The 24,101-nt window shown below is 30.5% G+C and overlaps 1 protein-coding gene across 1 annotated transcript; it reads right to left on the bottom strand.

Annotated features, from left to right (window-relative positions):
* Nucleotides 1-132: 132 nt before the first annotated feature.
* LOC142322472 (cathepsin B-like cysteine proteinase 3) lies at nt 133-21,968 on the bottom strand. The gene is made up of 7 exons (XM_075361589.1): nt 21,827-21,968; nt 20,582-20,693; nt 16,520-16,729; nt 15,636-15,848; nt 8,182-8,314; nt 5,731-5,847; nt 133-435 (listed from the first exon to the last, which is right to left on the bottom strand). Exons 2-7 carry the CDS (start codon nt 20,690-20,692, stop codon nt 230-232), a joined length of 990 nt encoding a protein of 329 aa, XP_075217704.1. The 5' UTR covers nt 20,693; nt 21,827-21,968; the 3' UTR covers nt 133-229.
* Between the last annotated feature and the right edge of the window lie 2,133 nt (nt 21,969-24,101).

The raw sequence follows: 24,101 nt of genomic DNA, 5'->3' as shown, positions 1-24,101 counted from the left end.
ATATGGTAAACTCATATTCAGTACATAATTAATGTGAATAATGTGTGTCTATTACCTGATTATCTGGTGCTGAAAAGTTTTGTCTCAGGTGGAAAAGGAAGGGTATTGCAGATGTAAAGGTATGAAATAATATTCTCTTAATTTATAAATATTTTTTTTTAAATATAATTATGTTACAGTATTTATGTAATTAACTACAAGTTCATTATTTCTTTTTAAGACAAAGTTCTTATCCTTTAATTAAACCAGCTGTAACATATTCTTCAAACCCACATTCATTAGTACCTCGACGGATTCTAAAAGTACCATTTTCTCCCCAGCTCCTGCCCCATGAATTAGCAACAGTCCAGTATTTTACACCATTCTCTATCCCCCAACCTATTACTCTAACAGCATGTCCTCCTTCTTTTTTTGTTGAAGTTTGTGTATATATACCTGCAACAATAATCATAAATTATCAAAGTATATTCAGTAATATTGATATACTTTTAAAGTTATAACTGTTATGTTTGGTATGTATCCTAAATTCTTAGAAGTAAACTCTTTACATCTGCTTTATACCTAAAGTATATATTTATGTGAAACTGGCTTCCTTGTAGAGTAACAGATGAGATATAATCTGCGGTGATAAAAGTTATTCTACTGTGTTCTTAATGAACTCTGCTTGGAAGTTCTGAAATTGACTGTTCAGGCATTTACATAGTTTTTGAGTTTGTATAAAAAAAAAATTGTGTGAATAAAAACCAGATGGGTACTTATCCTCTAATGCTTGTATTTCTAAGTAGCTACTTTGCTCCAAGTTTCATTGTCATCACTTTCAAGTCAAATAATTGTTAGCTGATTAAAACTGATCATTTTTTTCTAACCAAAATGATGTTTTTCATTAAAGGCATTAAACACCGGTCTTAGTCTATATACTGTGTTTAACTTTCTTATAATAATACTTTTCAGTTTTAGTATCGATGAAGAAAATTTGATGAGATAGAAAAAGCAGAAGTATAAAACAAAAATTAGAATTATTGCATAACATAAAAAATATCTGCTGTAGACACCACAAGACTTCCTTCTATGCCAATTAAATTATATATATATACATTTTTGCTGCACTGCATTAAAACTTTTCATTTGAAAGTGAGATACGATCCTCCAATTCTTTAATAAAAGTGAACAGTTTCACAATTGCTAAAATATTAGGTTTTATTAACATCAAATACTTATACAATTAATTCAACAATCTTACCTCAAATATTAAGTTAGAGTAAAAGTCCCTTTGTTACTCTTTAAATAAATGTTTTATATGTACATAATACTATGTTTTTTTTAAAATTATTATGATGTAAACATCAACAAAATGAAAACAAAAACAAAACAGGTTACTAAATTCTATAGCGATATTTATTATCAAGTAGACTGAAACAAACACATAAATTAAAATAATACGATTCTAAATTATAATTTTCAATTAACATTAAATAATCAGATGTTTCACCAAATCTGATGTGGACACCAAATGACTTACTTGTACGCCTATTAAATTTAAATTACATATACAAATTTTAAAAGGTATAAAAAATTTTATTTCACTAATAACTTATAATTTTTTTTCATATTCTTTTTTTATTGCTATTATTGAATTATTATTTATTTTTAAAAAAAACTTTACAATCAGAGGTTAATAATTATTAATAAATAAATATATTTAAATTAAAAGAAAAAGTTAAAAAGAAATATATGTATATGAAGTCAGATTCAAACAGATGTGCCTTCCCCTTGCAAGATCCAAATATTTCATTAATTAAAATTTCATTGTCTTTAACTATGGAGCCAATGAAAATAAGTACCACTTATATTGTTGAAAAGCTGTCGATGAGAACTTATTGCAGTTAAGAAAAATTCCAAAATCAAATTTTTTGGATTTTTTTGGACACTTTTGGTCCAGTTGATTGCATACAAAAGGGAGGTGCACAACTAGATGTTATAACAGTAGTAAATCCAAACTTTCAAATCATACAGCTAATTGTTTTTGAGTTATGAACATATGTATGTACAGTCATCAATCTGAAACTAGTCAAAATGGATTTAGAGATGGTTAAAATAGATATTTCCATTGAAATTTGAAAACCAAAATTTTTTACAATCACAATACTTCCTTTACTTCATACAAGGAAGTAAAAAGGGTTAAAAATTGGTACATTTCCATTAAATGTAGATTTTAAAGTTGTTAATGAAATTTTAATAAAATAAATTTAAATAAATTATAAATTATTTGTATTTTGATACATCTTAATTCCTATCCAGTGGGCTGAATTACATCACTGCTGTCTATAGTGTTCACAGACACTAATTAAGTGGTGTAATGGGATCATTTGATTGTAATAAGAACTCATGGTTATTTCTTAAATAAACAAATAACAATCACATTGCCATATTTTAAAATTTAAGATAACTTTGATAACATTTGAGAAATAACCAATTTCTCAAACATGGTTACTGCTGATATGTTAATAAATTATTAAAAAAGTGAAAATCCACCTTACCAGTAAATTAAATGTGTTTTTCTAGATGGTCATTAGACCATTGTCAGGAGAATAAAATAATATTATAACTTTAACTAATTACTAGTATTACTAGTATTTAATTTTATTCTCCTGACAGTGGTCTAAGGCCTGAAAGATATAGAGAAACACATTTGACTTGCTGGTAACGTGGATTTTCACTTTCTTAATCATTTTTAATAAGTTAAGATAACTGATAATAAGAAAAAGTGTAGGGAAATTGTATGAGTTTCTGCTCATGCATTATTTGCTAGAATAAGCTAGTAAGATTTAGGTATTGTGTGAATGCTGTGCTGTATGAGAAATTTGTTACATGTAAGTTTGTGAGAACATATTTTGGTATTAGTGCAGTGTTTTTCAGCCTGTGTGGAACAATCCCCCTAAGGGAGTGTGATAACACTAAATGTGGGCCGTAAGAATATTGAAAAGAAAATATTATTAAAAAAATTTTTACTGAAAGGAAAGCAAAATAAAATGCATTCTGACACAATAAATAATAAAATACACTTTTATACTGATATAATATAGTTATAAATAGGGCTGGCTGTATTAGTACTACACAATGTATTTAATAATTAACTTATCAATACTAAATTAAAAACAAGTTTATAATTATTAGTGACTCCCTTGGGGGTTGTCTTGCAGAACAGTTTTTCGAAGGAAGATTTATTATTAGATTTAGATACTGAGTTCTTTTTCTACATTTAGCTTAGATCTATATATTTTTTTCAAAGCAGCCACCGCAGAAAATCCTGTTTCGCAAAGGTAGGATGTTGAAAACAGTAATAGTATATGAAATGCACTTGTTTTTAGTGCAGAAAACTCATCACCCACCCCTGCCAAAAATTCAAAGAGCGATTTATTATTAAATTGTCTTTTGATTTCACCACTTGGCATGAAGTCTATGAAGATTTCTTCTTCGGCACTTGAAAGCCCTTTGGGAGTGTTTTGAAAAGGATTCCTAACCCACTCGTAACTTGCTAACAAGTTGTTGTCAGCAAGAAAATACTTTTTAAAATTCTTTGCCGGCATGGCTAATTGATTTTCAACAGTTGCAAAAACAACTTTCACATGTTGTTCTTCAGCCTTGTAAGTTTTTACACATTCATCCACATTTGCAAACATTTCTAGGGTTTTTGCTTTAAATTTCTGCTCCACAACTGCAATTTTCTATAAAAAGCATTAACTTTATCACTCGTACCTAACATATGTGTATTTGCTCCTTGGAGTTGAAGATTCAAGGTATTTAATTACTCGAATATGTCGACCAAGTAGCTGCATTCCATCACACATAAACCATCTCAAAACTTCTCAGCTTCTGGTCGGTTTTCCTCTTCTAGATAAATAGCGATTTCATCTCTTAATTCATAAACATGTTGCAAAGATTTCCCATGTGATAACCATCTTGCTTCACAGTAAAATAGTATTACTGAATGGGCTGCACGTATGTCTTTACAAAAAGTTTTTGTGAAAAGATATTAAAAAAAAAATTCAAAGATTCAAAAAGATTGAAGTCAAGAAAAGATTCTTGATTTTAGAGGTCTCATTTTATTTTATTTTAATACAATTTATTACGGTAACAACCGACATTTGTACAATATTCAGACCAGGCTCATTTCTTTAAAAGCCAGAGCTTCTTTGTGGATTATGCAGTGTGTCCAAGAAACACTGTGGAGATTTTTATTTTACAAGTGCTTGTGTACTTTGAAATCTTCCAGAAATTGAACAAGCACCATCGATGCATAGTCCAACTCAATTTTATCACTCTATGTTTACCTCGTTTATGAAATCATTTAAGATACGAAATAATGCTTCTACTGCTGACATAGCATCATAAAATCAAACATAGGCAATGAAATGAACATTTTTATTGCTATCTGTTGCCTCAATAAGCTGAATTGAAAACAATTTGTCATGCAACTTTCCGAGAAGCTGATGCTGTTCATCTTCACCTACATCACCAGTTTGATGGGCAACAGTATCATTTGATACTGGACTGCAATTGTTTGGCAAAATTATCTTCAAACATATTTTCTAAAATTTCAATTGCAGCTGGAAAAATAAACTCTCCACCAATTGTGTGAAACTTTTTACATCTATTTTATACGAAATTTTGTAAGGGTCAATTATAAAGTTTTTTCATTCACAGACAAGGTTTTTTTTTAAAATTATGTTTGCTTTTCATATGATTTTAATTCAAAAGTAATTTCTCGGGATTTGTTAACGTTCTCGCTATGAAGCGATTCCAAATGTCGTTTAAGTTTAATAGGTTTCATGCTGTCTGCTGCAAAAATATTTGAGTAAATGACACACAAGGGCCTTTCCTCTTCAGTACTGGTAAACCCAGAATTTAAGCATTTTTGATAATATTTTCTTGATTTTATTTTCGGAATCACGCTTGTCTAAAAACTTGATTTCACTATCGTATAATGCTCACTTACGCCCGCTTAAAAATTTGTCCATGATTCTGTATAAATCTACTACTGTGAATATTTAATACCGTGAACTACAATTAACACGCAAATTACAACATACACATTCACGACACATTCGGTAGTGCTAGCAGGATCGACTCGACTGAGACTGGCTAGAATGAACGAGATGCAGTATTTACACATTTGGGCAGATGGTTACACAGACGTTCCAGAATGTTCGAGACAATAAATCCTACGAATAATTAAAGATGTGATCACTTCATAAAATAATATATTCGTATTATATACAAGTAGTATAATTTACTATATTACATAAACATATTTTATGTAAGTATAATATACACAAAATAATATATACTCCATTTAAGTATTATAATATGGAGCGTAAATTATAGTTTTTTTTACAAACTTGTGTTCTCAATTCTGTTTAATTGATACCAGTTACTTATTGCTAATGTGATAAGAATAAACTCATTATTATAAATTATTAAGAAATGTTACATTATAGTACTTGATTTTTATAATAAAGTAATATGAAACATGTAATATTACATTAATATGTGTACTATTATTACTCGTAATATACTTTTTTCAGTAATAGTTTGTGATGGTTTTAAAATAGATGTGTCATTAACTTTATTTATATGTTTATCACCATTATATGATAGTTAAAATGTTTTTTTTAAATTCCTTCATTCTTTGGATAAATTTTTTTTGTATTTTATAAATTAAATCTTTACCTGAAGTGTAATAGTAGAAATCCAAATAAACCATAAAACCAGCTTCAACAGGACCATTTTTCAAAATATCTGATTGAATTGCACTTTCTTCTTTGGGCAGAATATATGATGTTTGCCCTAGTAAAAAAGAAAAGAGAATTATGTAAATAAGACTAAAAATGTAGGAATATAGTAGATAGAAATTCATAATCTGTTCATCAGAGGAAAGTAAATATCATTAATAAATCAGTTTTAAGATAATATAAAATTTTATTTTATTACTCAAACTAATATTTTCATTACAGTTGAAAAAAAATCTAATGTGGACACTACATAACTTACTTGTACACCTATTAAATTACAAATACTCATTTTTAGAAGTACATAAAATGTTATTTCACTAATAACTTATAATTTTTTTTCATATTTTTTTTTTTATTGTTATCATTTAATTTTTATTAATTGTAAACATTTTTTTTATAATCAGAGGTTAATAATTATAAATACATCAATGTATTTAAATTTTAAAAAAAGTTAAAAAAAAATGAGAATGAAAAAAGGAAAAAATTTAGAAAATGTTGCAAACAAAGAAAGAGTAATAACATTAAGAGAAGATGATAAATATAAAGTGGAAGAAAATGTTAAAATCAATGAAAGAATAAAAAAATTAAGAGAGGAAGATGAATATAAAGAGAGAGAAAATTTGAAAACTAGACAACATGTACACAAATTAAGATCAGGAGAATTATATCAAACCAAAGAGCGATTAAATGATTGGTAACAAAAAACAAATAATGAAATGATGATCAATTCCGACTTAGGGAGAATATTGAATGACAATATCAAAGAAGTAATGAACTAAAAGATAAGAATTTTTTGCAATTTATTAAAGATCGGGCATGTATACCTCAGTATGTATGTTGTTCTTGTGAGGGTCTATTTTTCAGTCAGTTAGCTCTTATATAAATAAAATTAAACAGAAATTCCAGAATAATTAAATAATATTAAACAGAAATTAAACTAGAAAATCCAAAAATAATAAGATTCTAAAATATAATTATCAATTAATATTAATTAATCAGATGTTTCACCAAATCTATTACTTATATGTAATAATGCCTATTAAATTACATATATACATTTTTAAAAGTACATAAAATTTTATTTCACTAATAACTTCTGATTTTTTTTCATTTTATTTTTATTGATATTATTGAATAATTATTTATTGTAACTTTTTTTAACAGTCACGGTTTAATAATTATTAATAAATCAATACATTTAAATTTAAAAAATGAAAAGGAGATTAAGTCTGATTCGAACCGATGTGCCTTCCCTTGTAAGATACAAATATTTCATTAATTAAACTTTTATTTAGCTATAATTCTGGAAACAATGAAAATAAGTACAAGTTATGACATATCATTTAAAAGCTCTCAATGAGGGCTATTACTGCATTAAGAAAAACTCCAAAATCCAATTTTTTTTTTTATTTTGGGCTTTCTTGGACACTTTTGGTTCAGTCGATTGCAATCAAAATGGGAGGTTTACAGTTGCATGTTACAACTGTCTTAAATCCAGAATTTCAACATCCTACGACTAATCATTTTTGACTAATTACGACTAATCATTTTGCAAGATACATACATATGTGTACGTACAGACGTAATGCTGAACCTAGTCAAAATGGATTCAGGGATGGTCAGATTGGATATTTCTGCTGAATTCTGAAAACTGAAATTTTTTGCGATCACAATACTTCCTTTACTTCGTACAAGAAAATAACAAAATAGCACACAAAAATCATTTTTGAGTAAATTTATCGACTTGTTAAAAACAAGTTTTAATTTTTTTTTCTTAAATTAAATATTAAAATAAATCTTTATTTATTTTTTGTTTTACTCTATGTTTAGCACTTTCACAATTACACATACTTCATCAGAAGTGTATGATTATGTAAATTTCAGATGTAAAATGTGTTTAAAGGATATTACTTGTAAATATGGGGAAGAAAGCTTAAAATCTCAGTCAGTGATTAAATTGGATCCATTGCACATTTTTCATATTTTTTTTTTAATATTTCTTATCTACTGTAATGAAATTTTCTAAAAACTATTTAATAACATGTACTTATGTATTTAATTTTCACTTTTTAGATATTTGTATTTACTAATGACTTATCGTAAAGAAATATGTTAGTATTTATTTCATTGAGCTCAGCAGCAAATTGTTAATTCACCAAACTTTTCATTGTATTTGAATCAGTATGTTACTTATTCAAACTTAACTAAGTTACCTATGTTAACTTTTTTATTCCTTGATAATTGATTCAGAATCCTACAATCATAGGACCTATTTACACAAAATAATTAAGAGAAAAACAGTAAAAAAAAAAAAGTTACGAATATTAAAGAATATTTTGTAAAATAAAATTATGAAGTGTAATAGAAATGATTGAAAAAAAATATTCACCATAGTGTTTATCTCTTCTGAAAAAAATACTGTACTTCTTATTGGTGCATCTTTTTCTGCATGGTGGTGTGTAATCGTTTTCAGTGTTTTCACTCAACTCATGTACTGGTTTAAATTTATATGGTTGACACCCCTGTAATTTATTGAAAGTCTGTTAGTGACATTGTTGACATAATAATGAAACGCTTTTAATTTGGGGTTAACAGCTTGTAGACTGTCATGCATCATGATAGTATATTTTCTGTGCTGAAAATCTAATTCTGTAAAAAAAAGTAATAAAGAAGAGTAGAAAGAGTCTTCTTAAGAAAATCTTCGGTTTTCTCAGTTTCATCGGCAAACCCACTTCTAAATACATGTATACTACTTCCCAAAAGAACACTGAAATAACAATGACATGTTTTTGAAAAGCAAGTAATTTTAAATTAAAATAAAGGCATGCATATATTATGCTTTGTTATGCCAATCAAAATTAACACTGGTCAACATAAAATTTGTAACTGGAAAGGGAGTAATTGTTTTATAGTATTTTATATGCTGAATCTGAATATGTATTCTGAAACAACCCATCACGTGTCGTTCTTAAGCTACAACCCCTTAGATTTATTTGTTCCATCATTTGTGGAACAAACAATACAAATAAGTTAGTACATCTGTACGTTTGTTTATATACATATGATTTATATTGTGCATTATACAGCCATGCTGTATACCTATATTTCATATATAACAGTCGAATGATGTCATTTCATGTCAAGCCAGATATGTGTAGATATATCAGTGAGTCAAGTAGTGAGTAATTCAACGTGATGAAATTTTCTTCAGTATGAGTTCACTTGGTATAACTTGGAGTATTCATCAGTTATGGTAGTGGTCTTTCATGCATATATTATAAAGATTGTTTGCAAGTGATGCCATAAATTTAGTGAAAGATTTTTGTAACAGAACAACTTCTGGTATTATTTTATTGAACATCAAGATTTAATAAATTCGGTGTGTTTTGTTCTGTGTTTTACTGTACTCATGGTGAAACAATTTTATGAAGTATTTTAAGTAATAAATTAAAATTTAATTATTTTTGTAACTAAGTATTTCTGTAATATTTCAGTTTACTTCCACTCATTAAAACATTTTGAATTCTACAATGAATAAAAATCGAGCTTGAAAAATTCTCCAAATACTTTTTGTTATGTTTGTGGAGAATTAAAAATCAATAACAATCAGTATTAAATCTGCTGAACTGCTTAAAAACATCATTTTGGCCAAGATAAATCCTGGGCTCCACACGTAGTATGCATCAAGTGCTATGTTAAACTAACCCAGTGGTTAAAAGGAAAAAATTATTATTTGCCTTTTGGCAAATAAATAAATATGATTTGGCAAGAGCCTATTAAACACTATGATGACTGCTATTTTTGCTTAACAAATGTTACTGGTTTCAGTTCAAATAATAAAAGCAATATGTCATACCCAAATGTTTGTTCAGTTATGAGACCAGTACTTCATGGTGTTGATTTACTGATTCCGGTCACTTCTTGGAAAGAAATTTCTGATTTCCCAGAAGGCTCAACCGATGAATCCTCAACTTCAATAGATATTAATTGCATTCCAGAAGAATCAAATACTGAACTTCACTTCATCACACAAGCAGAACTGAGCAACCTAATGCGTGACTTGTACTTGCAAAAATGACATCTAGAATTCCTTGGTTCACATCTTAAAGAATGGAATTTATTAAAGAAGGATACTAAAATTTCAGTATACAGAAATCAAAATGAAAATTTACTGAAATACTTTAGAAGATATGTTTTAATTTGTTCCTGCTATGATGTTAGGGGGCTAATATCTAAACTGGACATTGAGTGTTATTCATGATTGGTGTTTATTTATAGACTCATCAAAAAGAAGCTTAAAAGCAGTATGTTACATAAATCGATTAATTTTTCTTCTATACTCATAGCACATGCTGTAGGAATGAAAGGAACATATGAAAATATGTCAAAAATTTTAAAAGCTATTAAGTATGATGAACATACATGGCAAATCATTGCTGACCTGAATGTGATAGGGCTTCTTCTCAGTCTCCAGAGTAGCTTTACAAAATATATGTGTTTCTTGTGTTTGTAGGATAGTCGGGCTACAGTTAAATACTATGCATTTAGACTAGTCAGAAAGAAATCAGTTTACCCCAGGAAAGGAAAATGTTGTTGATATTCTCCTTGTCAAAGCAGATCATATTATTTTACTACCTCTACACGTAAAACTAGGCCTGATGAAGAATTTTTTAAAAGCATTAGATAAAGATGAAGATGGCTTTAAATATTTAGCTGAGGTTTTTTCCCAGTTTATTGAAGCCAGATTAAAAGAGGGAATATTCATTGGGCCATAAACAAGAGAAGTAATTCGTGAAAATATATTTGACATCAAACTGAATCCTAAAGAACTAGCAGCATGGAAGTCAAAGATGTTGTTACTGGTTGGTTTTCTTGCAAACAAAAAGGCTGGAAACCATGATCTGCTTATAAATGAACTCTTACTGAACTACAAAAATTTAGGCTGCAGAATGTCATTGAAAATTCATTTTTTACATTCACATTTGGATATTTTTCCTTTAAACTTGGGTGACATCAGCGATGAACAGGGAGAAAGATTCCACCGAGATATATTGCAGATGGAATAACGTTATCAAGGCAGATGAGATGAATCTATGATGAATGACTACTCCTGGATGATAAAATGAGAAGACTTAATTGAACACAAAAGGAAAATAAGAAAAAAGAAATTAAGGTAAACGTAAATGTCTGCAAAATAAAGGTAGCAATTTCAATTGCAGTTATTATTATTTTTTACTTTTTGAAATTTTAAGGGCATCGACTACTGTGGTCATTAGCCCCTTCCATAACAAAAAAAAAAGAAGAAAGTAACATATTATTCTTTCCCAGTAATAAAATACTAGCGATATAGTCAATAGACTTGTCTTGTCAATAAAAATCATCTAAAACACTGACTCGTCAGAGGACTAAAACACAAAATGGCAAGGGTGTAAATTTTCCTTGCCACTTAATAACAAGAAACTATTTCTTTTGAAACGTTATCAATCAGCTCAAATTTTACATCTAGTTAAAACTTCCTTAAAATCATCATTCCAAAATATGTTTAAACATCGATATATAATTATATAAGTTATGACAGGAGTGTAAAAGGCTCTTGTTACTTAATATCTCACATCAAAATAGATATATCTATAAATTATCCATTGAAATATAAAATCAATTTTCCTTTCGGCCATCCTTCTTTAGTCCTTTTCTCCATCCTGCGAAGGGCCTCGATGTTGACATCCATTTTGAGAGTCCTCCGAGATGGAGTCTTCAGTTCCCCCGCCATAAGTCTAGGAGGATCTCATTCTCCTGGCGTTGGATGACACCGGCTCCGCTAGCGCAGACAAAAGTACATCACAGTCCATACTGAATGCACGTACAGCTAATGTTCATGGGGCAGTCGATTGTCTCATCCTTTCCGCTAACGGTCTCTGTGTTTTCGGAGTTTCAGCTATCGGTTTTATAAAATCCTCCTTTTCCAGAATCATAATTTCTATTTTGGCAGATCCCTTGGTGGGGGTTTTTACTTCCTGTCCCTTTACTTTAATCTGTTCAGTTTTTTTTTTTCAGTTACTGCTTTAATTGGAGAAACAGATTTAGGCCTTACTGTGTTACTTTCAACAGGTCTATCAAGTTTCTTCTGCATAGGTTTCGGACTAATTTTGCTTGATGGACGACTCTACATTTTGTTCTTGACGATACGTCCTGTGATCGTAGCTACGGCTGGTGCAATTCTGCAAGCATATCCTGTGATTTTACAGAGACTGTAGGAGTTGCCGGAGCCGCCACAACTTGCGCATACGAAGCTGTTTTTGGTGTCCTGGCAAGCACAATTTTTCTTGCATCGAAGTAGCTCACTTTCTGTGCTGTCGTAATTTCTTGAATAGCTACCTCCTGTTTGTAAACAGGACAATTTCTGGACCTTGCAGAATGGTATCCGTGGCAGTTGACGCAGACAGGAGGATCCCTGTACGGGTCATCTGGGTGTAACTGCTCACCACACACGCATATCTGTTTTCTTGTGCACCTTGCCGCCGTTTGTCCGAATTGCTGACACCCAAAGCAATGCAAGGCTGTTGGGATAAAAGGATGCACATCCAACCTGTGAAAACAGCCTTAATCTTCCCAAGACACTTTTTTGGTTTGTTGAAAGTAAGCACATATGATGCGTAGGGTTCAACTTCCCCATTCCGACGCTTGTTTAAGCGACGGCACGCAACAACACCTTGATTATGTAGTTCATCAGCAATCTCCTTTTCTGTGCAGTTTAGCAAATCCCTGCACACGACAACACCTTTTGAGGTGTCCAAAGTACTATGAGGAGATACCTCAATATCCATGACTTCGATATTCTTCGCTTTTAGCAATGGCAGAGGCTGAACGTCGTTGACATGTCTTCTACAAAGAGTCCCATTGCAGTTTTTTGCGTTTCCTTTAGCGGTCCTCCAGCAGCTTCCGTGATGCCATCGGCAGAGCAATCTCACAGCAGCCCACCCTCAACACGGCCCCAAAACTGTGAAGAGGGTTGGGCACTCCCCATCCGTACTCCGCCCAGCGTTGGCAAACAGATGACGTACATGCCTGCCACCACTGCTGCAAGCAGCGAAACTGAGAAGCACAACCGCAACCAGTTCGGATAGCTCGGGACCACCAATCCCGTATTCAACAGGAGTTCCTGAGCAAGACTATTTCCCTGTTGGCCGACATAAGAAAAGGTACCGAAGTACCATGTCGTTCTCCGCTCCGAACGTGTGCATAGATGTTGCACAGACATGGGGCTGTATTTATCCGGGGCATTATTATTATTATTATTACTATTACCTTTTTATTCTATTATTTAAGAAGTCTCTTAGTATTTTAAAGGGTATAATTAAAAATCTGAGACTGATGAAGAAAAACCGCTTTCATTTTAAGATTCAACATAAAAAATACATTCTAATTCACCAACTTTTATTTCAGTTCCAGTTTTTTTTTGGTATTATTTTTGGTATTATTTCCAATATATTTCTCTAAAGAATTTCCAGTGATTCAGTTTAAGATTAAATAAACTATTGATTACCACATTTAATATTGTTATAATGATTTATTATATGGTTTTCCAATTAATTAAAAATCTATTTTTTAAATCTTTAGGTGATTCTTTCTAATTAATTATAAGCATTTAACTTTTATAATTATTTTTAATACTTAATGTTGTTACAGAACTGTATTACTGTTAGTATTTCGTTCATATTTTCTTTTTTTGTAATTATTTTTAGTGTTATTTCATTTGGTACCCGTTTGAAGAGTTTTAAAAAATTTGAGTTTTTGAACTGAAAGAATAGTTTCTACTGTCACCCGTTTTACTTTCATCATAACTTTGTACAGTACTGTGCAAATTAATCCAAACATAGGAAATTCATTTGCTTATTTCTATGTAATGGCTACTCTACTTGACCACATTCATTCTTTAAGTTGTCTGTGCAATGTAAGGTTGTTGTTCTTTAGTTATTTAGCAATTTTCATGTTATAAACAGTGTTTTGTGAAAGTTTATTTCATTTTTTATTACAAAATCATATTTCTGTGTTTTTTATACCGGGTATTTTGAATATGTAATAATGAACGTAACTACAAGAAAGCATTTGAAAATTGTTTTTCTTTCTGAGCATACCAGTATGACAACAAATTAATAGATTTTTAGTCTGTTTTTGGGTTAGGGACAGTGAATGCTATTTTAAAACAATTTATAGAAACAGGTTGTTTTCACCTTAAAGGAAAGGTAAATGTGCCTGTAAAAGAAAGAATACTCCAACACGGGATCGATTATTAGTGAGAAAAAGTAACTTCATCCAAAATTATCTGCTGTGAACTTAGATCAAAAATAAAGTTCAACCGATTATTGGAACAAATATATATGTGATAACTGTTAGACGCCAACTTCTTGCAGCCAGACAGAAGGCTTGTCGGCCAGCTAATAAGCGGATTTTAACAGCAGCAATGTGTTACATTGCTAATACATTAGAAAAGCATCAGATGCAATTCCATCACCGGCTCATATCGAACAATCGGTTAAATATCCCCATGAAAAAATGTTTTGGGGTTACTTCACAATTCAAGGCCCTTGTTCATTACTTCTAGCAGATGGTATGTTGAAAAGCGATGGATATATCAAGATTATAAAGGAAAGAGTTATGACACAACTTCTAAACAATCTCCCAGAAGCAACGAAATGTTCCAACAAGATATGATGCTGTGCCATAATAACAAAAAAAGGTAGAAATATTTTTTGAAGATCAAAACATTAAAGTGCTCCCATGGCTAACCAACTTCCCAAACTTAAATCTAATTAAAAATCTTTTGGGAATAGTTAAAAATTGACAAAAATGAATTGTATTACAAAAATTGCCCTCATTAAAGCAATAAATATCGGAATGGTTTCATTATGCAGAAATAAAATATGTGTACTACACTTGTTGAATTGATGCTAACTCATGTATATTAAATGATTTAGAATAAAGAAGGACATATTAATTGTTAGCTATTCACAAAATGTACAGTATGTTTTTTCCTATACAAAGTTACTTTTTATTAAATAAAATCTGTGTTAAAATTAATTTGCACGCTACTGTATATGTAGTCTTACTTAACTCCAAAAAATAAATTTATTAATGAAAATATTCCATGTAATTTTTTGTAATTATTACATGTTAAACACGGAATTTAAACATACCAGCCATATTCATAACTCTCCAAAGGGTTATAGTCAAGACAAAACTTTTAAGAAGAATAATTAAAATAACTGAAGCACAATGGATAAGAATAAATATATTAATTAAAAGCAAAAAATTGAATAAATCAAAATTCTACATTATTTAAAAAGTAAAAAATTAGAATAAAAAAATTAATGTATAAATTATATAAATAAATGTGATTTGATGTTGATTTTTTGAAAAATGTTTTGGTTTCTACTATCAGCCATTTTACCTTCATTCATAACCTTGTATGTGTAACATTAATTGAAGAATAGTTTTATTTTGTTTATATGAAAGATAATTTAATTTTAATCTATACTAGTTATTTACAGCAAAGTATATTAAATAAAACCAGTACATAATTTGTTCATTAAACAGGTAAAAAGCAGAGTATGGCACATAATAAACAAAAATATTTCTCTTTCTAAATGTAATATTTTTGAGTAGATTTTATTGGAATACAGGAAGTTTTTCCTTGCTACTCCTTTGAACAACTTCTTATGAATCATGATCTACCATTGCATTTCTCTATGTGTGAGTTAACGTGAATGATTCAGATTATCCTGACTAAATGATACTATGTAACTGTTTTTCTTGAAGAAAAAAAACAATAAATCATAAAATTACCTCTCCAGAATTGTAATCTCCACCGGTTACTAGGCCAGTCTTTCTGAAATACTCCCATGCTTTATCTGGATATCCTCCATCACAACCTCTCTCACCTGGGTCTGTACAGTCAGAACAGCATGCTAACAGGTTCTCAGCTGATATGTTAACTCTGACTTTAAATTCAGACTTTATGCAAATTCGATCAGAAATAGTGGCTGCTGCAGCTACTGCCTGTATAAAGAAAAAAAAAGTAAATGAGGTTAATAAAGTTAATTTAAAGCAGTTAACAGAAAGCTTGCACTATATTTTGTCATACTCTATATTTTGTTATGATAACACTGTAAATTGTTGCAAAAAACTTAGCTACAATTTTATTAATTCAAATTGTAACCAAATCCAAGTTTTTATAAAATTTAAGTTTATAAGATTTTTTTCTACACTAAACAGTCACCGCAGTCAGTAATATACATCATTTTTTTCTGAGAAAAATTTTATTTTAGAAACTGTTATTAAAATATTTTATTATTTTTTTTATTATTGAAACATAAACTTTTTTATTCAGTACAATATCCTTAACTAATGTCTACATATTGTAAACTAGTGAATAAAATGTAAGCTATTATTTCATTTCAATATGTGATATATACTTTATAAAGAAAGTAAATGATTCATTCCCTGTGTATATTCATCTTACGCTGTATTATTTATTAAAAGAAATTGATTCCCTATGTAATGCTAATTATGATTTTATTATTATTTAAAATTTGTTAATACTATACTCTTTTTTAATTTCTTATGGATTTCAACAGAAATGAAAAAATATTAATTCACAACACTGCAAGGCCAACAAAAAAAAAATTAAATTTACTAATGTGTAGACGATAAAAATTTTATATTTATACCCAGCATGATTGACAGCCTCCTTGATTTTTAATTGACGCAATAGATACACATTCTGGCCATTGTGTACGAGCATCAAAAGATTCTGGAATGTCATTTTGAATTTCAATGTCATTTCTTCTCTGTTGAATATGCAAATCTGTAGGTAACTTTGCACCTAACAAACCTTTCATATATTTAATTCCTTTATCAGTAATTTCATTTCGACCAGCCTGCAACAAAAGGTTGTACAATATTTTTAATATAAACTTATTTAAATATAAAAACACCATAAACTTTATGATGTATCAACTATTGATAATATAAGTTTAAAAATTCTAAGCTTAAAGAACTTTAAATTTTTAACTAAATCTAATTATATAATAAAACCCTTCAAAATCATTTTCAGTTGCCTTGTGACTAAAAATTATTTTCAGTCTTTTGACTGTTTTCAATTGTTTCATTGACTTACACGCTGAATCACTTTTGATGCATTTAAACACAAAGGAAAACATATTAAGCCTTAGAAAGCCTATACTAAAAAAATTAAAATTAAGTTCAGTGTCAGTACAAAAGCTAAACATTTTGAATTAATGTTCAGTGCTGACTATCAAGAACAAGAGCGTAACATATTATACTGTCGGCAAATAATGTATTTCTGCTGAGTCCGACCAAAATCGTTTATTTAGAAAAATTTTGTAATTTTAAGATTTAATAAAATGCTCTTTTGTTTCAAAATATACACACAGATGGATTCAGTTTTGTTCTATGACATGATAATCTCAAATAAAAATTATACAAATTGATTTGTATTGTTAAGAGAAACTGAGCCAAATTCATTTAAACCTGTTTCAGTGACTTTTTATTTTTTTTACCTCCGGGACCACCATTAGGTACTGCTTCATAGGATGTGATGAATGACTTGTAGCATTTGAAACTGCCGTGCCTGACTGGGATTTGAACCCGGAACCTCTGGATGAAAGGCTGAGACGCTACCATTCGTGCCACAGAGGCTGACAGTTTTCAGTGACTAATAAGACTGATTTTTAACTGACATCTTTACTGAAAAATTGCTTTAAAGTATTTAAGTTGCTTACTTTAAAGTATAGTATGAGTTTTAAATTGTTACATTTAATAAATTTGTTTATTAATTGGGTTTAAATTATTAATAAAATTATTTACTTAATGATATTTATATTTTATAATTTTGCAAGAAAATATTCGTTTAGAATTAGTGGATAGGAATAAAACCTATTTTCTCTCATTGAAATGAATATTTTGTCAAGTAAGTTTTTGAAAATATAACAATAATGATGATAAAAATATAAAAATAACAAATTTATATTTATAAATATAATTTATATTTATATAACTATAAATAATTCAAAATTAAGAAATATGTTTTGCGTTTAAAAAAATTTGTTGCATACTGTTATTCTAATCTTCCTTCAACCATAAGACCTATCCACAAAGGAAGAGTTAGTAATCTGTTACATCTCCACTAGAAACATGGAATTAGGAAAAAATGTTGACTTAGCTACAATAATTTAAAATGTATTAAAGAAGAAGAGAATCCAGATTTTCAAGATTAGAGCACTGAACTTAAAAAAATTACTCAAGCAGAACTTAACGATTTGATTCTTGATCATTTCTTACTTTCTCTACCGTATCATTTCTTTAAAATCCAGTCAGAGATACTGACTTCTAGGTTATAAGTCTGGAATGTCAAAAATGGCACTAAAATATGTTTCTTTCATTTTAGGCAGTGAGAATTTTAGCACATGTTCTCCTTACAAAATAATCTAGTGTACTGCAGTGATGTAGATTCTTTATCGAATGCTGTTGAATTCTCCTTTGCGCTGTGATGCTGTCCTAGTAATGAACAGCATCACAACTCTACCATATGGAAATTGTTTATAGATTTTTCTATCACCTTTGAAAGCAATCCTCTTTCACAATGAAAATGAGAAGAGCCACCAAATCATCTTTTTATAGCAATATATAACCCGATTATACTAAGCACCATTGATTTCTTATGTGTGTTGGACAATAAAGACAGGAAAAGTTTAGCGCATTAACAAAGACTGGTCTAAAATAGCAGCACTCATATCCAAGCAGGAAATTGTTAATTGTTGTGCTTTAATGAAACTCTTTATTGTGTATTTTACACCGTTACACATATAACTTGCGCTTCAAAGTAGTGGATTTCAAAGTCAATGATTTTGATGATTAACAGCAAGTTTCCCAGGATCAGCGAGTTAAAAATCAAAGAGGAATATTTGTTGGTCCACAGGTGTGTAACCTAATGAAGGATTCAGACTTTAGGATGACTTTTAACGAATTTAATAAAGCAGCGTGAATATCATTTCAAAATATTTTAAAATCATTCCTAGGCAAAAAGAAGGCCGAGAACTATGTAGAATTAGCGAGCGAACTTCTAGGATACTATAAAAAAACGAGATGAAAATATCTAAATTTATAGTTTTAGCGTGCGTTTTTTTGGTGTTTTGAGTTTTACCTACCCAAACTTGTTGATGTTGGTGATGAGCACGGCGAACGCTTTCATCAGGACATATAAATGATGGAAAAATAAAAATATAGAGCCTTAATATACTTGCCGATTATTGCCGGAATTTATTGAAAAATTGGAGAAAACTAAAATAATTAGGTAGGATAATATCAAACCAGGGTCGTTGAATAAGTTCTCGGCATGACATACATAAGGCAAACGTAAAACCAAATGATAATGATATTTATCAATTTTTCCCTTAAGATAGAGAGTTAAATTCCCCTTTTAAAGGATTCTTCCATTTTTTTTTCCATAGTAAAAAAGTAGGCGTCAGAATTTATACGTGGTCGTGCATTCATCTGGGTTCTAGCGCCTAAAAACCGCTATGACCGACGAAATCACCACAAAAATTCTCAATGCCGCGTATTAGGTTATTGCGGACTGAATATACGCGTTCTTGCTGACATCGCAAACATCTATATAATGTCTTTTACATTTTAAAAGATGTTTTGGATATAAACATTTTTTCCACTCGATGCCGCGGTTGTTAACAGTCGACCAAAAACGTGTTTGACTGAACACTTTTCACGGTTGTTTGGACTAATTAAACGCGATTCCTCAGAGTTTCTTCTAAGTTTTATCACAGTAAATGAAGCGTGGATTCATCATTAAACGTCACAGACCAAGAAGTGGTTGGGCGCAGGTGAAAGAATTTGTAAACTGTTCCATCTGCGGGAAAGGTAATAATGGCTTTTGTTTTTTTTTTTCTAATATAAAAAGTTTTCTTGGGGTGCACAGAAATCTTCTAGAAAAAGGCAGGAGAATCTCCGGGGACTATTACACTTCTTACTCTACCGACTGAAGGGATGGTTAGCATTATACAGTTATGGACGGTTAGCCTATTTAGGCTAACCGTCCATATCTGACCAAATAGAAACTGCTCTTTCACCAAAATAATGTGCCTGCACAAGCCTCTCTTGTTCTGCAAAACTCCAATAGTACACTTCGAAATACTTTCAAATACGCCTTATTCACCGGATTTGGCTCACAGCGATTACTTTGACTTCAAAAACGTGAAGAAATAGCTTGCCGGACGAAGGTATTCACTTCAAATTATATGCGAGACAACCGTTTGTTTGGCAAAACTGGGCATATCGCTTTATACTGAGGGTATTAATGTTTGAAGGTCGTTGGTTTTAACGTATCGAAACGCTAAGTAAAAATAAATATTTCTAAAAAATCTTGTCTTATCTTCGTCAATCGCGGAATTTTCCAAATTTTCGGAATCGATTTGTATTATAGGGTATGTAATTCCTTAAAAATAAACAGGTTTTCTTTAAATCCATTTTACTATAAAACTGTATTAAATTTAGTTTTGGTTTGCAGATTTGAAATCGGCGCAAAAATTACTATAAGGTACAAATTATTAAGTTCGTGTAGCAGTAAAATATATTTTTTTGTAGATCGTTGTTTTACCATCGGACATTAATACTTATTAATTATTGTTGCGTAAATTAACCTTAGTAGTAAAAATAAAAAAAAAATCGTTGTTATACGTTCAATATTGTTTACTTACTTTCCATAAATTCTGAGCACTGTTGATGGCTTCAATAATACTGTCTTCAGACTGTGCGGCTGAAACTATAGCCACAAAAACTGTAGCAAATATTACTGCCGATCTTGTCATGCTGAAATAGAATAAATTATTTTTATAAAATCGACGGTACAGAAATTATTTTATTCATCAGCGACTAAAGTAAAATACATTTTGATGTACAATTAGGCTGCTTTAACAATAAAGTTCTTTATTTGGATGAAAGTGTATTTTCATTTCGGTTTTAATGTAGAAGTGTAATGCGGGTAAATTATCGAATGAAATTGAACCGATATCAAAGTTACGAGATATCTAATATAATTTTTATTATAATTCTAAAACTAGACGATCGGTAATCATGTACAATTCCCCTTTGATCGGTCAAATAGATATAGATATAATAGTAACGATACAAAATGGATCTGTAAGATACTAGGTTAATATTCATCGTTGACGTATCTGAAAATAACATTGAATACTTTATACAGAAATCTTAATCGGAAACGATGAAATAAATTGAAAAAATTATTTACAAAAATTCCTGCGATGTTCTATTTATCGTCAACAAATACTGTACTATCTACGCCAGAACAAGCGAGTTTATTGTCTGAAATATCCAGCGTGGATATTTTGCCTTTGCCTGGAAGGATTTGCCTCAATTTCTGAAGGCCAACTCTTTGCGTAGTTTACTTTTACGGGCAAAAAGGTTTATCTAGAATGTTCCTGAACGAACCGTTAACATCATTTTCAAGCATTAACCGTTCAAGGGCCATTAGTTTTCCCATTTTTATTATTTCTGTTCTCTATTCCGTATTATTTAAAACAATACGGATACCAATAAAACAAGACGCAGTTTTAAACTAAGATGTATTGTAGCTGTAATAGCTTTGCTGAACACTACGTGAAAAAAATCACATATCCACCGATAATAACATTCTTGACTTACAACAAAGTCTTACACAAATTAAAAATATTTTTTTTACATTATAAATAATTTTGAATGTAACCGTTACTCTTATTTTATAATTACTTTTTAGTAGGGTTTATTTTTATATTGTCTGACCGATAAAATATTTATTAAAAAAATATGACGATTATTTTCATATTTCAATTAGATTACTTTTATTTGTGTTAATAATAACAATTATTTTCCAAGTGAAATTTAATTATTATCTAGAAAACGAAAACTAATTTAGATATGCCTTAAATAACTATTCCACGACTTACCTGATGTAATCAAATCGCTGGTAAGTTCTTAGTGGTTTTCAGCAGATTTACCCGATTTATATACTACCCAGTAACTGAAGTGGCAATACATATGTTATTTATTACTGTTTGTGATCAAGTGATACGGTTTTTTTCCGTACAAACTTGAGTCCATTAATACACTTTTGGTATTTTTTTTAATAATTGGATTTCCCTCTTTGAGTAATATTTTCTGAGAATTGAACAACTTTAAAGTACTTCAGGTTTACACTTATATAAGGAATAATGATAATTTTTTTTTTTTTTTTAATAAATGCGTAAATCACAGTGAATTTCTAGTGTTTCCCTCTTTAAAGTACCTGTTATTATGTTTTAACACTGCTGTTCTGTTCGGGCTAACATGTGAACCGAAAATGTTTTGTCTTCCTGTCGGTTCTTTTACGCTGAAGATTTTTGCTTTACGTTTTTAGGATATTATTACTTTTATTTTGAAGGATTTAGTCACATGATTGTTTTTAATATTATTTTTTATTATTGGCTTTTTTGTACTTTTTGGGTCGACATTACCCGATGTGTATTTTGTATTATACTAGCTCCCCCCCCCCCTCTCGTTTCGGCTTTCCCCGCGCTCTATGGTTACTTGTGTTTCTCGTCGCGGTCAATCTTTTTTTATTTTATGATTTTTTTAGGCAGGTAACCGTCTATAGTCAGATGCGTCGCACAGACAGTAACAGTGGCAGCGGCTGTGTTAGAGTTTACCGCTTAAACAATTGAAATTGAAAAAACCACCTCGAATGTTGTTTTCAAACAGATATCTGAAGAATATTTACAAGCCCAAAAAATAGAGCATCTCCGTTGCTGTTCGCCCACGTTATATGTTTATGCATTTCCCGTTCCGGTCAGAGGATAATTAACCGGTCACGGCTCTCTTTGCTCGCACTTCTCGTCTAGCCAGAGGGCTCGTCCCGTGGGCTGCCGTGTTTATTAAAGTCGTACTTGTGAGAAAAACAATGATAAATAAAAATTAAACTTTAGTCGCTTTCTAAAAATTATCGGTGTGTTGTAATTTCTTCACAGCACCGGTTTGACCAGTACAAAACCGGAAACTTTGAACGATCTAAGAATGCGGGTATCAAATCAGTCGGCTTCCATCTATATTAGTTGCAACTGGTTACCCGTATTTCATACGGGTAAAAATATATTTTGCCCGGTCGTTAGTATTAATCACAAACACCAGTAGCAGATGACCGACTTAGTTTTACGTTTCTTTTTAAATGTTTTAATTACTTTTATTTTATTCGTGCATGTTTGCATCGAGTCGAGTCGCAGGAACAACAGAAGCTGTATTGGATGACCCGTACACCGTCTCACGCCTTAAAAAGTGGAAATTCTAAAAAATCCAAAAATGGTTTTTAGATATTTATCTGAAGGGAATTTGCAAGCCCCAACGTAGTGAATTTCTCGTTTAGTACTGTCGGAAATGAAGAAAATTTGCAATCATTGTTCAAACAATTCTACCATTCTTCGCCCGCTTTCAAGGTCGAATTTCGAAAAATCTAGAAATTAATTTTTAGATATTTACATGGGAATTACAAACACCAGAAATCAAGTCGATATCTTCATTTTTTACCGAGAAATTAAAAAAAAAATAAAACATTAAATTTCATTGTTTCTCTATTTTAACCCTTTAAACTAGGAATTCTCAAAAAATCCTTTCTTAGTGTGCACTTACACCGTAAGAAGAACATTTATACCAATTTTCGTCAATTTATTTTCAATAGTTTTTGCTGGGCGTTGATGATTGTCAGTCGATCAGGACAAGTTGCTTTATAGTTACAGATTACGTAGTTTTTCCCATCGAATGAAGTGTATTGGGAATATCTGGTGGTGTGCGTACAGTATAATGTACCTGTTTGCTTCAAAGTTTGACATGTCCGCACGTGTTACATCATCGTTATCGATCGTGAAACAATATTCAAATGAATCATAAAAAAAGGAAACAAGCATTATGTAACCGAATATACTTACAGATCTTACAAGAATTTAGTAATTATACAAGTCTCATCGTGAATTTTTGCGCATCTGGACATGTAACTTGCAACCCATCGGGTTGGTCTAGCGGTTAACGCGTCTTCCCAAATCAGCTGATTTGGAAAGTCGAGAGTTACAGCGTTCAAGTCCTAGTAAAGCCAGTTATTTTTACACGGATTTGAATACTAGATCGTGGATACCGGTGTTCTTTGGCGGTCGGGTTTCAATTAACCACACATCTCAGGTACGGTCGAACTGAGAATGT

This window comes from Lycorma delicatula, chromosome 3 (assembly GCF_047948215.1).
Source record: "Lycorma delicatula isolate Av1 chromosome 3, ASM4794821v1, whole genome shotgun sequence".
NCBI classification, from domain to species: domain Eukaryota; kingdom Metazoa; phylum Arthropoda; class Insecta; order Hemiptera; family Fulgoridae; genus Lycorma; species Lycorma delicatula.
The sequence above is the reverse complement of the archived record's forward strand: the minus strand, read 5'-3'. Positions and strand labels throughout refer to the sequence as shown.

What these genes read in the sequence shown, in the direction of transcription:
- LOC142322472 (XM_075361589.1), bottom strand. Translation starts at nt 20,692, where the DNA reads ATGACAAGATCGGCAGTAATATTTGCTACAGTTTTTGTGGCTATAGTT. An exon ending in CAGAAGAGATAAACACTATG is followed by an intron (nt 5,848 to 8,181) that starts GTGAATATTTTT and finishes CTTTTTTACTAG; the next exon opens with GGCAAACATCATATATTCTG. An exon ending in TTTCTACTATTACACTTCAG is followed by an intron (nt 436 to 5,730) that starts GTAAAGATTTAA and finishes TTATTGTTGCAG; the next exon opens with GTATATATACACAAACTTCA.